The sequence below is a fragment of the Ornithorhynchus anatinus genome, chromosome 3 (genome assembly GCF_004115215.2).
Source record: "Ornithorhynchus anatinus isolate Pmale09 chromosome 3, mOrnAna1.pri.v4, whole genome shotgun sequence".
In the NCBI taxonomy this organism is placed as follows: Eukaryota; Metazoa; Chordata; class Mammalia; order Monotremata; family Ornithorhynchidae; genus Ornithorhynchus; species Ornithorhynchus anatinus.
In genome coordinates this window covers 119751107-119767726 of record NC_041730.1, presented here as the reverse complement: position 1 = coordinate 119767726, position 16620 = coordinate 119751107, and the positions used below count along the sequence as shown (strand labels likewise).

At 43.6% G+C, this 16620-nt stretch overlaps 1 protein-coding gene across 2 annotated transcripts in view; it reads left to right on the top strand.

Moving 5' to 3' along the window:
- Nucleotides 1–16620, top strand: part of ADK (adenosine kinase) — a 505307-nt gene that overhangs the window by 403429 nt on the left and 85258 nt on the right. For both annotated transcript variants that reach the window (XM_029060396.1, XM_029060395.2), the window contains exon 8: nt 2014–2049. In XM_029060396.1, the coding sequence (XP_028916229.1) occupies nt 2014–2049 (36 nt within the window). The remainder of the gene's footprint in view (nt 1–2013; nt 2050–16620) is intronic.

Sequence of the window (16620 nt, the reverse complement as noted above, 5' to 3'; positions counted from 1 at the left end):
GGAACCTGCCTCCCATTTCCATCCAAAGCTTAAGCCCAAGTAACACACTCTAAATCTGGGATTTAGGTTTTATTGTTCTCTGCACTATGATAATTTTAAAGATTATTGTTCTGCCTGAAATTCTTAGTAAGGCAAATTGCACGTGTGTGTGTGTGTGTGTGTGTTTGTGTGTGTGTGTGTTTGTGTCTGATGGCTTTACTGAGAGGGAAAAATAAATGTTGTTGCTCCATTAAGCCTTCGAACACCTTGAGATCAGAGGTCAGCTGTGGGAAAGTCTACCAGTGACATGAGCCAGTTACCATCTCTAATGGAGTGATGTGGGCGCCAGACCAAGATAAAAAGAAGGTGGGAGGGGGCAGGGAGGGAGGAAATCTGAAGATAAGATCTTTTAAAGCCACAGAACAAGTGCGCAGCCATTCCGGTGACAGAACAAGGCTTCAAACCTCCCGAGTTTTGTGAGGGTGTGTGCAGCTCTCGAAAATCAGCTTGACTTTCTTAAATGTCTCTCTTCCTCAAAGGAAAATATGAATGCTGTTTCTTGGAATACATTGACCTTGCAGATGTAAAACTGTATCGAGATGTTGTGTCCCTGCCAAACAGTGACTTAATGGTTTAACCTGGAGGCAAATGCCTTGCTCTCTTAGGACAGTAATACCATATGATATAGAACATCCTAATTTCTTCCTCATTTGTGTGACTGAAACCACCATTTTAAATAGGAAAATGATAACAATATGAGATTTTAATTTCATTAAGCACCTGGCTTCCAAAATTCTCCTTTTAGTACTGAATTTCGGTCCCAACAAAGTGTTCCCTGCTTGGGATAGAGTTCCAGTGGAGGCCTTTCAGGGCGTCTTTTTCATGACAATGAGCTTGGCTAATCACATGCCAGTCTGCGAAAACACTGCATTGATATCTCTTGAACCTTACACTCCTCCTTGACAACCCAGCCAACAAATGTCATTGGCTGTGTGATGTACAAGAAGGAATTCTATTGTAAGTAAATTGTCAAAGTGGCTAACCTTGCCCGCAACCCAATTGTCTGGGCTGTGATTCAGTTGTTGTTGTTTTTTGTCCTCATCAGCTAAAGCCAACTTGGTTAGTCTCATTTTTCTTTAGTAAGCAGCTGGAGAAGTTGGGCTTTTCAGCTCATCACCTTCAATGTACATTTTACGTTTTCCATAGTCTCAAAATCATGAAAAAAATTCCATTTGATAGTAATTTATTTGGCAAAGCGCAGCACCCAAAATGTAGAGAGTACCCAGAGTTGTGCTGAGAGGCACTTGACTGTATTTACTCCCTTACATGGTTGGGTATAGCAGTTGTTTTAGTTGAGTTGGATCGGCTCACTAGTCAGGCTCAAATCCCAACCTTCTATTAATATCTCTTGGCAGAGATAATTTGAAGGAATGCAAGTTAAGATGTAAGGACTCTTGACAGTTGTCTGCTGCAGTATTTTTTCACGTTAAAGAGGGAACCAGATTGAAATGTAAAATGCTACCATTTTCTATTGGTCCTGAATTAAGAACCATAAGATTTATTCTGTAGTAAAAGGCAAAATGGTATAAGTAATACAATTTTATTACCTAGGAAATCTTGATTTGGGGGGTGGGGGGGAAGGTGCATGGTGGGTAGGTTTTTAACTTTTGTTCACCTGAGGTTACATGACTAACCAAGAAGGTATTTTGAAAATTAAATTTAGCCATCAGTTGGGTGCTTGGGTTTGAAACGGTTGTCTTTACTCGTTAAGGTCAGATCACCCAAACTCACTCTGCCAGCTGGAGTGAAAACACGAACTGCATCCTCCTCATTTGAACTTGTGAAGTGTGTTGACATTATGCTGCTTTTTTGCCAGGGAGAAAAAGGAGCCCTTTTAGTGCAAGAATCAAAATTGAACTATATGGGTATATTGAGATAATTGTGTAAAAAGAAGACTGCCTGAATGAGCTTCAAAATGGGTTATTTCTTCATTATCTAGCACTTTATAATTAACTGTTCTTTTTTTTATTTCAGGAAGCTGCCACTTTTGCTAGAGAGCAAGGCTTTGAGGTGAGTTAACCCACAATTGCACACTAAACAGATCCTAAAGGTTTTTTCTTGCTGATAATGAAGTTCTTTTGGACAGTGATTGATGTGCTATTATACTCTCCGAGCCTCGCAGCGGTTGCTATGGAAACCTGGCAGTCGTCATGGTTTCTTTGTTCTGCCAGCTCAGTGTTATGACGCACTCTGCTAGGTCTGCACCCAACATCGCCTACAGATGTTATTTATTGAATTTTGAAAAGCCTCTTGGGAAGCCAAGAGGTTGGGCACGGTTTCAAGCTGCCTCTGCAGATATGGGGCCTGTCAGTTTGTTCAGTTAAAAAGCTACCTCATTAGCTGCATTACACTCCATAAGGATTTGCTGCTAAAGCAGTGGTGAAGCAAGACTAAATAGTGAAATATAATGCCGTTTAAATAACTTCAACCCTGCCACATGCGGATTATCATCAGGCAAACGAATTTTAAAAAGGTTGTATTTAAAGTTGTTAGGAACTGATTAATTTAAACCTTGCTTATACAAACTGCTGGTTTGTGGGGGTTTTATGTGCAGTTGCAAATACCCACAGGTTGGTGTTTTTCATATCTTTGCTTAAAATGGGATTTTATCCGGACCGTAAATTTCTCGAACAGGCACTCGTGTTTCGTGGTGAAGTACAGATCGTGATTCTGCGTTCCTGACAGCATTGTTATCTTTATCATGTCTTTTAATGGCTAAGCGCTTCGTGTTGGTGGATTCCTTCAAAAGCTGTCATGACCACAACCAAAGTTATTAGCCATAGGCTCTAGTCCCAGAAAGGGATGTTGGAAATCTCTGCCGCTAATCTAAACCAATTTAACTGAGTGAATGAACCTATCCTTGGGTTTATAGGTCTTGTCTTTCAGATTTAGTGGGTGGGGACCGCCGTTTGCTATGGTACCAGAACAAACAGTGTTTGCTACAGTTCAACACAGTGGTGCCGTGCTAGATACGATGCCATTACATACTGTTGTTGTTCGAAATATGAAGTGATAATGAATCCAACCCTATCTAAATGAAAAGGGCCAGCGGTTTCTCTTGCCTGTCTTTCCATTCCCCGCCCCCCCCCCCCATTAGCCTATTTCGAGAGAAACTGTGCAGATGGATATAAGTAGTGTTCATACAGCACTTCGAGCTTCTTAGAGAAAGGAGTTACCTGAATTCATCGTAGTGCTGTTATTAATACACACCGCAGCCTGTTTTTATCATTGAGCCATGCGGTAATGAGAGCGCGGACTCCCAGGCAGCCTGTCACCCGTGTCGCCCACACGGAACAAACCGGGAACGGTGCTTTTCCACCCACTGATGGAGAAAACGAGGCAGAGCGTAAGTGACTTTCCCAAGGTCACGCGTCAGGATTCTTGTCTGGCCTCACGACGGAACTGTGAGATCTGAATTCCCAGCCACGGCCCCTAACCACTGGAAAATACCCCTTCTGCCACTCGTGTTCATAAGAACTGTTTTTCACTACGGAACGTTCAGGAAGCTGTTTGCATATTCGTTTCAATATATTCCAGTTCACATTGGCCTGATTCAAATGGAGGAAAGGGGGAAAGCATTTACATGTTTTTCCCTGCAATTTAGATTTCAATTTGAAAATTCTCCAGCAAAGTAACAGATTAATGCAGTCAAGAGAATGCTTATTTTAGAAGGCAAATGTTGCGATCATGAGAACAGAATCATCTTTTCCCTGAGCTGATTTTTAAGTTACATTCAGGATTATACGATATTTTAATATTAAAAATGGATGCTCATATGCTTCTGTTTGTATCGATTCTCGGCAGATACCGACCCTGTGGGACTGTGGACTCCCCCCGTGCTGCCAGTTTGGGTTTTACGTTTTAATACTGAAAATCCTTTTGGCTTATTTTGTCAAGTAAATCCATTTTGCAGCAGAGGCTTTGAAATGGAACTATAGTATAACAAATTATCTTGATCTTGGGGTACCTGGATAATTAAAAAAAAGGAAACAGTTTATTAATCCTACCCATTTTGTATTTTGATTGCCCCCTTGGGCCACAGACATTGAATATGCATGGTTTCAATTCAGCCTCGGTGACAAGCTGCTTTTGCTGCTGCTCCTAACCACCATCGTATTAACCTTTCCATTAGCGTTCCACTTACATTCCAGCACAGTTTCTTCTAAGCATCTTAAATCTGCCATATTTGATTACAGCGTTTCAGCAAAGTGCACAGTGATTATCGTCTTCTCGCTTATTACCCCTTTCCCCAGCACAAACGGACACGTCGGCCTTGTGATAGTGCTGGGCAAAATTTGCTGTGCCCACAGGGTGCTGTGAGCAGGTGTTCTGCTGTCAGAGTTTCCCAAAAACAACACTGAGTAATGAGCAGGGAGAATAAGCAGGATAACATTGGTTAGCTCTTTCATTAATACTAAAATCATTCGTCTGTGAGGAACAGGCTGGAAAAAGGTAAGCCAGTTCTCTCAGATTTCTGAACGCCTTGGCGGGTCTGTTTTGACCACGGAAATACCCGAAAAGGTGTGACTTCTCCGAGGTATTTAAATTAATTGAATGTTTTGAAGCCTCGTGAAGCTCTTTGAGCTGCTCTCCCTCCCGCCCCCCAACACTGCTAAGTACTCAACTGGGCAGTGAGCGGTATTTGTCGAGTGTCCCGGCTGTAAGCGGCACCGTACTGGAATGGTTGCAAAGGAGGTACACAGAGTTCTCTCACCCCGGGGCTGTGTTCTTGTGAAACCTCTTCTTTCGGAAAGCACCCGGTGGGACAGCCGACCGGGGTGAAGCTGACCCGGGTGATGATATGTGTGTGTGAACAGGTGGTTTCTTCAAACACGTGGCCCAGCTAGCCTAAGCAGGCTCGAGTTGGGGGAGCGTTCCCCCTAAGACCCTCATCGCATTCTAGCCAAGATGTATTTGTCGGACCCTAAGCTCCTCGTGGAGAGGGACCGTGTCTACCGGCTTTGTTGCTCTGCACACGGTCAGCGCTCAATAAATACCACTGATTGAACGATACGGCCGAACTGGGGGTACCTGCCCAGAAGAAGCTTAGAGTCTAGGGAAGCAGCGTGGCATAGTGGATAGAGCACAGGCATGGGAGTCAAAACGGCATGGGTTCTAATCCCGGCTCCACCACTTCCCTGCTGTGTGGCCTTGGGCAGGTCACTTCACTTCTGGGCCTCAGTTACTTCATCTGTAAAATGGGGATTGAGACTGTGAGCCCCAGATGGGACAGGGAACTTGATTTGCTGGTATCCAATCCAGTGCTTAAGACCGTTCCTGGCACACAGTAAGCACTTAACAAACACCATTATTATTATTATCGTCATCATTACAAAGAACGGGTCCTGAGCAGCTGAGAACCTACAATATAATGAGGAAGTCAGGGAAACCACAGATAAACCTCAATTAAGCAATAGTATTTATTGTGTCCTGCTATTTGCAGAGCACTGTCCTAAGTATTTGGTTGGGTACAATAAAATTAGTAGGCAGGATCCCTACCCTCAAGGAGCGTGGAATAAAACGAAAACATAAATATAATAAAATGCAAAGGATAGTGCGAGGTGAAAATGCTAGCATTTAGAAGAACAGATATGTCAGTAAATAGCATCTTTAAAAATGCATTCAAAGCCCAACAGGTTCCTGGAAGTAGTGACCTGAGAGGCAGCTCACTTAGTGGGAAGGGGACAGGACCAGAAGCCAGGGGACCCAGGTTCTAATCCTGGCTCCACCGCTTGTCTGCCATGTGACCTTGGGCAATTCACCTAACTTTTTAGTGATTCCGTTTTCTCATTGGTAAAAAGGGGATAAAACACTTCCCTTTTTGTAGTATTGTATTTGTAAAGTGCATATTATATGTCAGGCAGTTTACTTAGCACCGGGGTAGATACAAGATAATCAGGTTGGACACAGTCCCTGTTCCTAATGGGATTCACAGTTGTAGTCCCCGTTCTACAGATGAAGTAACTGCTGAGGCACAGAGATAATAATAATGATGGCATTTGTTAAGCACTTACAATGTGCCAAGCACTGTTCTAAGCGCTGGAGGGGATACAAGGTAATCAGGTTGCCCCACATGGGGCTCACAGTCTTAATCCCCATTTTACAGGTGAGGTAACTGAGGCCCAGAGAAGTTAAGTGACTTATCCAAAGTCACACAGCTGACAAGTAGCGGAGCCTGGATTAGAACCCATGACCTCTGACTCCCAAGCCCATGCTCTTTCCACTGAGCCTCACTGCTTCTCGTAGATGTTACGTGGTTTGACCGCGGTCACTTGGCAGACAAGTGGTGGAGGTGGAATTAGAATCCAGGTCCTTCTGACTCCCAGGGCTGTGCATCCACTTAGCATCCATTCATTCATTCAGTAGTATTTATTGAGCGCTTACTATGTGCAGAGCACTGTACTAAGCGCTTGGAATGAACAAGTCGGCAACAGATAGAGACAGTCCCTGCCGTTTGACTGGCTTAGCCATGTTGCTTCTCCTCAACTGTGAGCTCCCTATGGGACAGGGTCTCTGATCTGATTATCTTCTATCTCAGTTCTTAGCACGGTGTTTGGTAAGGAGGAAGCACTAGTACCTTTTGTGTACCATAAATCACTTAACTCATCCATGCCTCAGTTTCCTCATCTGTAAAATGGGGAAATCTATTCTTTCACCTGTTAGAGCAGGAAGCTCCATGTGGGACAGTAGCTGTGTCTGACCAGACTATCTTATATCTATCTGCATGCTTAATACAGTGCTTGGCATGTAATAAGTAATAATTGTGATGTGTTAAGTGCTTACTATGTGTCAAGCACTGTTCTAAACCCTGGGAAAGATATGGTTTAATGAGCCTGGATTTCATCTCTGTCCCACAGGGAGCTCACAGTCTAAGTTAGAGGGAGAACTGGTATTGGATTCCCATTACACAGATGAGGAAACTGAAGCCCAGAGAAGTTCAGGTACAGCAGACAGATATCAGAGCCAGGATTAGAAGCCAGGTCCTCTGACTCTCAGGCCTGTGCTCTTTCTACTAGGCCACGCTTGCTTCTCAGTAAGTGTTTAATAAATACCACAATTATCGTTATCATTACTAGTAGTTTCTATCATTAATCTTATTTCCTTGTGTTTGGAGACAATCAGCTAACTGCAGAGACTTCATGGGGGGACATTTTAGAACAATCAGAACTTTAGGTAGGAGAGAGAGTGAGAGGAGAGGGAAAAGGAGAAAGAAAATGTTCTGTCCGCTTCCTTCTTCCTTCTTCCTCCTCATTTGCAGCTCCTAATCATGCAGGGTCTGAGAGTCACAAGTGGCTTGAAAGGCAGAGATAGTGGCCAGTTTTCAGTTACCAGGAAATGTTGGTTTGCTGGCAGTGGCTGGGCGTGATATTGTAGTTAGTTTCCCTTTAAATTTTGGATAATCTTTCTTTTAAAAAAAAATCTTCAATCTTTAAAATGGATTGAGTAATTTGCAGTTAAAGGAGAGAGCTAGCAGGGTACTGGAGAATGAGATAAGAACTGAAGCTGGGCAGAGCAAAATGTGAAGAAGAGAGGGTATTTTTTATGTAGGTGATGGAAAATTGCCTGGTGCCAGATTTAAATAACAGCTCTGCTTAGAATTTAAAATGTCAGTACGCTGGATAAAGTTTCATAAGGCCTTTTCCTTTAGAAAATCAATTCTACCTGAAATGTTGCGAACAGTCCTACTTTTTAATTGGGCTGAAATAATTAAGGATTTGCATTCTAGACTGTAAGCAGAGAACATGGGCAGAGAGTGTGTTGTATGGTACCTTTAGTGCAGGACTCTGCAAATAGCAAGCGCTCATTCAATAAATGCCATTGAATGATTATTAGAAGGTGGACTGAACAAAATTTGCTTAAAAGCATGTTTAGACACCCTTGCTATTTTATTGGATCGATTTAAATCACATTTGAGAAACCTACCTAAAACTCATTTGGTAGACCACTCAGGTGTAAATGAATTTAGTATTGTCCTCCATGAAACAGTGCCAAAGATGTATTACAGTTTAGACCTCCTCACTCGGGGTATTTCTTCCCTTTTGTAAAGACTAGGAATGGGTAAAATTCCAACCAAAGGGGACATCTGCCATATGAATGGAAGCCCAGGGAGATCTGGCCAAGCGCTTAGTACTATTCGATTGATTGATTAATCTGGTCCCCCAATTGATCGGTGTCATAGCCGCTTTGGGTGAGTGGAGCTGCCGTTTCGACATGGATGTCCCACTGGCACCTCAAGTTCAATATATTAAAAACTAAGCTCACCCAATCAGTCAGTGGTATTATCAAGTGCTTACTCTGTGCAGAGCACTGTACTAAGGGCTTGGGAAATGTACATTATGAAAGAGAAATAGTAATGATGGTTTTTGTTAAGTGCTTACTATGTGCTAGGCAGCGTTCTAAGCGCAGGAGTAGATACAACCAAATCGGGTTGGACGCAGTCCCTGTTCCAAGTAGGGCTCACAGTCTCAATCCCCATTTTACAGGTGAGGTAACTGAGTCACAGAAAAGTAAAGTGACTTGCCCGAAGTCACACAGCAGACAAGTGGAAAGAGCACGGGCTTTGGAGTCAGAGGTCATGGGTTCGAATCCCGGCTCCGCCACTTGTCAGCTGTGTGACTTTGGGCAAGTCACTTAACTTCTCGGTGCCTCAGTTACCTCATCTGTAAAATGGGGATTAAGACTGTGAGCCCCACGTGGGACAACCTGACTCCCCTGTGTCTACCCCAGCGCTTAGAACAGTGCTCGGCACATAGTAAGCGCTTAACAAATACCAACATTATTATTATTAAGTGGTGGAGCCACAGTTAGAACCCATGACCTGACTTCTAAGCCGTGCTCTCTTCACTGTTCTATGCTGCTCCCCTAGGGAGTCATGATCCCCACGTACAAAGATCTTACAGACTAGAAAGGGAAACAGATAGGAAAATTAATTATGGGTGGATATATACATAAGTGCAGTAGGGCTGGGGGAAAGGTGAATATAGCCTGTTATGGGCCGGGAACGTGTCTGCTAGTTCTGTTGTATTCAACTCCCAAGCACTTAATACAGTACTCTGCACCAAGTAAATGTTCGATAAATTCCACTGATTGATTGATTGATTGATTGATTGATTGATTCAAGGCCTAAGGAAAACAGGCCCAAATGCATAGGCGGTGCAGAAGGGAGGGCTTCTAATCAAGGAAGTGGGCTTAGTTGGGGAAGGCCTCTTGGAAGAGATGTGATCTTTCATCTTAGAGAAGCAGCGTGGCTCAGTGGAAAGAGCACGGGCTTGGGAGTCAGAGGTTGTGAGTTCTAATCCTGGCTCTGTCAATTGTCAGCTGTGTGACTTTGGGCAAGTCACTTAACTTCTCTGGGCCTCAGTTACCAAATCTGTAAAATGGGGATTAAGACTATGAGCTCCACGTGGGACAACCTGATTACCTTGTACTCCTACCCCGAGCTTAGAACAATGCTTGGAACATAGTAAGCACTTAACAAATACCATTATTATTATCATTATCTTTCCTCCTCTACCCTCTCCTCTGTCTAACTTTCCCTGTTGACAGCAAAATCATCCTCCCAATCTCTGAAGCCCACAACCAATCAATCAGGCGTATTTATTGAGCACTTCCTGTGTGCAGAGGATTGCGCTAGGCACTCAGGAAAGGACACTATAGTAGAGTTGGCAGACACTGTCCGTGCCCTTAAGCTTGCAGCCTACTTGCCACGGCATTATCCTCGACTGTCTTCCCGTGTTCCATCTGTTAAGTCCAGTTGATGTTGCTCCGTTTCCAGAATCTACTTCTTTTTCTCCATCTAAATGGCCACACTCGTCATATCCCGGCTTGACTGTTGCGTCAGCCTCATCACAGGTCTCCCCGCCTTCAGTCTCTTCCCTTTCCAGCCCAAACTTCAACTGATACGTGGACCATTTTTCTACAACATAGTCTCCCCTCTCCTTGAAAACCCTCTTCTTTAATAAAAAAAAATTCCTGATGATTGCCTTTCAAGTAGTCAATCAACTCTCCTACTTCTCTCTCTCTCTTCTCCCATTATCCCTCAACTCTTGCTTCTAGTTCCTCTTGAGTTAACCTTTTCATTCTACCTCTTTCTCTTTTTTTTGCCTCTGCCTGGAATTCTGTTCCTACCTCCAAACCTGCTCTCTTTGTTCCTCTCAAGCCAACCTTCTAGTTCTACGTCTTTCTCAACTCTTCTGTCTCTGTCTCCTCATTCTCATTTTTCAACCAGCTTGGAGCACCCTCCTTTCAGCATTCATTCATTCATTCAATCATATTTATTGAGCGCTTACTGTGTGCAGAGCACTGCACTGAGCGCGTAGGAAGTACAATTCAGCAACAAATAGAATATGACAGACTGGAGCTATAGATGATGCCCAGCTAAGATCCTACAGGCCAAGGTTACTTGCAGCGTGGCTCAGTGGAAAGAGCCCGGGCTTGGGAATCAGAGGTCATGGGTTCGAATCCCAGCTCTGCCACTTGTCAGCTGTGTGACTGTGGGCAAGTCACTTAACTTCTCTGTGCCTCAGTTACCTCATCTGTAAAATGGGGATTAAGACTGTGACCCTTATGTGGGACAATCTGATGACCCTGTATCTACCCCAGCGCTTAGAACAGTGCTCTGCACATAGTAAGCGCTTAGCAAATACCAACATTATTATTATCAATCAATGGCATCTATTGAGTGCTTACTTTTTGCAAAACATTCTATTAAACACTTGGGAGAATACAGAAGTCGAGTCCAACCCATCAGCACCTATAGCATGTATACATTTACTTATGCCCTCCCTCAACTTGATAAAGGCATGATTGTTTGCACAGTCGATCCACCACCCCGTCTACCTCCCATATCCTTGTTGTCAAAAAATGTGACTCATTCTTCTTTTATATTTTCCCCAAGCACTTAGTTATAGTAGCACTGGGAGGAGGAGGAGTAATGGTATTTATTAAGTGTTTACTTTGTGTAGAGTCTTGTTCTACACAGATGAGAATTATACACTGTGCTTGGCCCTAAAGGAGCTCACAATAAGGGAGGGGAACGGGGCTGGGTGACAGACACATGAGGAAGAGTGAAACAATAAATACACAAAACGATATGGAAGAAAAGGACAAGGATTTATATGATTATTTTTTTTTAATTTATATATCAGTGGTTACCTTCGTTCCTACAAGTACTCTAATACCATTCTATGAGCAGTGTTAGATGATGCACTGAAAAGCGATTTGGAAAACTTCAACAGGGTTCAGTATGGAGGCACAAAGATGACTAAAGGATTGGAAAACAAAAAACAGCATGGCATGGAAGGAGTACGAGCCTGGGAATCAGAGAAACTAGGTTCTAATCTTGCCTCTGCCATTTGCCTGCTGTGTGACCTTGGACAAGTCATTTAACTTCTGAGTGTCTCTTTCATCATCTGTAAAATGGGGATTCAGCATGGCTCATTGGAAAGAGCACGGACTTGGGACTCCGAGGTTGTGGGTTCTAATTCCAGCTTCGCCACTTGTCTGCTGTGTGACTTTGGGCAAGTCACTTAAATTCTCTGTGCCTGAATTACCTCATCTGTAAAATGGGGATTAAGACTGTAAGCCCAGTGTGGGACAACCTGATTACCTTGTATCTCCCCCGGTGCTTAGAACAGTGCTTGGCACATAGTAAGCGCTTAACAAATACCATCATTATTAATACCTGTTCTCCCTCCTACATAGGCTGTTGAGCCCCATTTGGGACAGAGACTTTGTCTGACCTGATTGTCTTGTTTCTACCTCAGAACTTTGTACAGTGCTTGGCACACAGTAAGCACCTAACAAATACCAGCGTGGCTCAGTGGAAAGAGCACGGGCTTTGGAGTCAGGGCTCATGAGTTCGAATCCCAGCTCTGCCACTTGTCGGCTGTGTGACTGTGGGCAAGTCACTTAACTTCTCTGGGCCTCAGTTCCCTCATCTGTAAAATGGGGATTAAGACTGTGAGCCCCACGTGGGACAATCTGATTCCCCTATGTCTACCCCAGCGCTTAGAACAGTGCTCGACACATAGTAAGTGCTTAACAAATACCAACATTATTATTATTATTAAATACCACAATTATTATTATCTGTAAGGGAATCCCAAAAGAACTAGAATTATTTAACCAGAAGAAGGGAGGCTAAGAGGAAACATTAATGGCTCGGAATTCCCTCCCCCTCTATATATGCCAGATTATCTCTCTCCCACTTTCAAATCCTTATTAAATTCATATCTCCTCCAAGAGGCCTTCCCCAATTAAGCCCGCATTTCCTCGGCTCCCTCTCCCTTCTGCATCTTCACTGCCCTGAGATCTGTGACCTTTGGACATTTGGAATTTACCCCACCCTCAGCCCCATAGCACTTATGTGCCTATCTATAAACTATATATTTAAAATTATGTATTTATATTAATATCTGTTTCCCCCGCCAGATTGTAAACTCACTGTGGGCAGGAACATATCTGCCAGCTCTGTTATATTATTCTCTCCCAAGTGCTTAGTACAGTGTGCTCTGCACACAGGAAGCTCCCGAGAAATACCATTTATTGATTGGTTGATAATGGATTTTTTATTATTATTATTGCTGTTTCTACCTATACATACCACATATAAGCTATCCTTTATTCTCAAAAAATGACCTTTCTGGTGGCAAGATCATATCCTGGTGCAGGAGTAGTCAAAAAGTCAGATGTGTGACATTTCAACTTGGAGAGCACCCAAAGATGGTTCCTTTCTCTCCTCATACATTTGCCACTAAAAAAGCCTGTCATTCTTCTCAAGAACACCTCCTGGGATTCCAGAAAATATCCTTCTGGAATCTTCCATCCCCCTTACTGTTGCTGACTGGTCTTTATGTTCCTAACAGTTCACTGCTGTACCATCATTTGTGCCTTCAGTATGCTCCACTGTATCTTTTGAACTTTGAATTTTTCCTATTTGCTTAAGTACGATGTCTTTCAGTTCTCCTTACAACTGAAATGCCTTCAACTTTGCCAAACTCTGTCAATGTCTCCAAAACTGCGGGTCATTTTTGTATTCTTCTTTTTGCCTATGCATGCGGTGTTATGTAATGGTCGGTTGTATCGACTGCCTGTCGAGTTCAGCACCTAGTACGAAATGCTTGGGAAAGTACATCAGGAGAAAAGTACATGTTCCCTGCCCACAAGTAGCTTTCAGTCTATGATTCCCTGGGTGGTAGAATTCAGTGGTAATGATAGGTTCTTTATTGCTGATTAAAAATTTGTTTTGGGGCTTGGGACTTCCCAGAAGTAAATGGGAGCGTGATTTTAGTTTTCCGCAGGATCTCCGATAGTCCCTGTAGGTATGCTACATCCACAAAGTGATTCAGAAGTACCTTCAAGTGTATATGCCTCAAGAGCACATTCACTAACATTCATCAAGCTGCAGTTTTAGGTGACTTTCTTCAAGATTTTCAGTGATGCTTGAAGGATGTGGAATTGGAGGAGTTTCTTGGTGAATCAGAAGCAAATTCTAACTCTGGGTCCCTAGAATCTTGTCACATCTTCACTTGCCAGTAGAGAAGCAGCGTGGCTCAGTGGAAGGAGCCCGGGCTTGGGAGTCAGAGGTCATGGGTTCGAATCCCGGCTCTGCCACTTGGCAGCTGTGTGACTGTGGGCAAGTCACTTCACTTCTCTGTGCCTCAGTTCCCTCATCTGTAAAATGGGGATTAACTGTGACCCTCCCGTGGGACAACCTGATGACCCTGTATCTCCCCCAGCGTGTAGAACAGTGCTCTGCACATAGTAAGCACTTAGCAAATACCAACATTATTATTATTATTACCAATCAGTGGTATTTCCTGAGCACGTACTGGGTACAGAGCACTGTATATTGAGTGGTTAGGAGAGTGCAGTACAACGGGGTTGGTAGTAATGTTCCCTGCCCACAAGAAGGTTACAGTCTAGAGGCGGAGGCGGATATAAATCTGAATATATTATGGATATGTAAATAAGCGCTATGGGGCCGAGGGTGGGGTGAATATCAAGGGCTTAAATGGTACAGATCCAACCGCATAGGTGATGCAGAAGGGAGAGGGAGTCGGGGAAAAGAAGATTTTATCGGGGATGGCATCTCGGAAGAGATGTGGTTTTAATGAGGCTTTGAAAGCAGGGAGAGTGATAGTCTGGCATGCTCAGGGGTCACATAACTAATATGGCAGAATAGAATAGGTTAAACAGCACTAGGCCTACCAGACGGCACTGCTCTTCTTCACTGTGATGGGGAACGGACTCTAACACGCCGTAGACTAGTTTAAAGGCCTAAATTTGCTTAATAGTTTCCAGCACTCAGATCTGTTGATGGTGTCAAAAAGCTCCTTGTAATTCCCGTGCATGGTTAACTGTCTTCCTCAGTAGCCTGCCCGGAGGGATTCTCGAGAGAATCTTGCCATAAATATAAAAGCAGTTTAGACACCCCAGTAGTTTGCACAGTCGGCTCTCTCACCTTTCTTCTCGAAGACGGTAATTTATGGTGACATCTTTAAAGTCACCTAGTCTGAGGGAGAGTTGATGCAGATATCTAAAGATTGGTTTTCTTCTGGCTTATAGGTTTTTGTAGGAATGCCATCAGATCAAACCGCTCAGCCATTTTTCAGGAGCTTTAAAATTTGGCCGCTTTCTATGCTTCCCGGGGCCTTTTTTTAAATAGTGAAAAGTGCGTTCAGAGGTTCACTGTGATGTGATAAGAGCCCTCCCCTCTAGACGGTATGCTCACTGTGGGCAGGGAACCTGTCTACCCACTCTGTTGTATTGTACTCTCCCAGTTGCTTAGTACAGTGCTCTGCACACACTAAGTCCTCAATAAACATGACTGGCTATATGATTAATGTTCTTGCCATGTGTCTAAGACTCCTTCTTTGTCTATGTTGAGGGTGTTTCCACATATGCTCTTTAGTGCTAACGTGATAGTGTGGATGGGGCCCTATCCCTTTATTAGTGATGAGCAAAAGCCTTTTACCCAAATCTCTTCAGTTTTGACATCACCCCACTGGTCGCACCTATTTCTAAGCTCCATGTGATTGTCACATCACAGTTCAGTGTGGCTCAGTGGAAAGAGCACGGACTTTGGAGTCAGAGGTCATGGGTTCAAATCCCGGCTCGGCCACTTGTCAGCTGTGTGACTTTGGGCAAGTCACTTAACTTCTCGGTGCCTCAGTTACCCCATCTGTAAAATGGGGATTAAAACTGTGAGCCCCACGTGGGACAACCTGATTCCCTTGTGTCTACCCCAGCGCTTAGAACAGTGCTCGGCACATAGTAAGCGCTCAGTAAATACTATTGAATGAAGTTCGTTTAGAGGCGTTGTTACTTTGTTGCATAGCACTTCGTGTTTCTTGGATCTCTGTGATCAGATCCTGAGCACTCTTCTGTTTTGAATGTCACTTTTCAATGCATTGACTGATTACTAGTTCAAGGTAAGGACTCATTTGCCTTTGCTCAGTCAAATTGTCAGCACTCACGTGACTGCAGTGATAATAATAATAATAATGATAATAATGTTGGTATTTGTTAAGTGCTTACTATGTGCAGAGCACTGTTCTAAGCGCTAGGGTAGACACAGGGGAATCAGGTTGTCCCACGTGGGGCTCACAGTCTTAATCCCCATTTTACAGATGAGGTAACTGAGGCACAGAGAAGTTAAGTGACTTGCCCACAGTCACACAGCTGACAAGTGGCAGAGCCGGGATTCAAACTCACAACCTCTGACTCCAAAGCCCGTGCTCTTTCCACTGAGCCACGCTGCTTCTCCTATAGTGATGCCCTATATCTTTCAAGTTCCACGGTCAGACGATAGTGTAATCGGTGATACGCCATTGTATATAACTTGGGGTGTGTTCATGTTGACTTTCATTTAGAAGATATAAGGTAGCGTTACCGATCTCGAGTTTTTCTATTTTGGCCTCCTCACCAAGTAGATCAGTTCCATTAGCTTTCCAAGCCCCATGCAATTAATCCATCACATTTATTGAATGCTTACTGTACAGAGCACTGAACTAAATGCTTGAGAGACTATACTATAACAAAGTTGGTAGGCATGTTCCAGGCCCAAAAGAAGCTCAGAGTCTAGACTCCATGGCAAGTTCAGTCTCCATCCCCTGCAACTTCATGCCTAGATTACTGAAATAGCTTTATTGGTGATCTCTTCATCTCAGTCCTCTACCTACTTTTCATTCAATAGTATTTATTGAGCGCTTACTATGTGCAGAGCACTGTACTAAGCACTTGAAATGTACAAATCAGCAACAGAGAGAGACAGTCCCTGCCCATTGATGGGCTTACAGTCTAATCGGGGGAGACAGACAGACAAAAACAATAATAATAAATAGAATCAAGGGGATGTACATATCATTAAAACAATAGCAATAAATAGAATCAAGGTGAGGTACAGCTCATTAACAAAATAAATAGGGTAATTAAAAATGTATACAATTGAGCGGATGAGCACAGTGCTGAGGGGAAGGGAGAGGGGGAGGAGCAGAGGGAAATAGGGGGAAAAGGGGGCTTAGCTGAGGGGAGGTGAAGGGGGGGTAGAGGGGCAGCAGAGGGAAAAGGGGAAGCTCA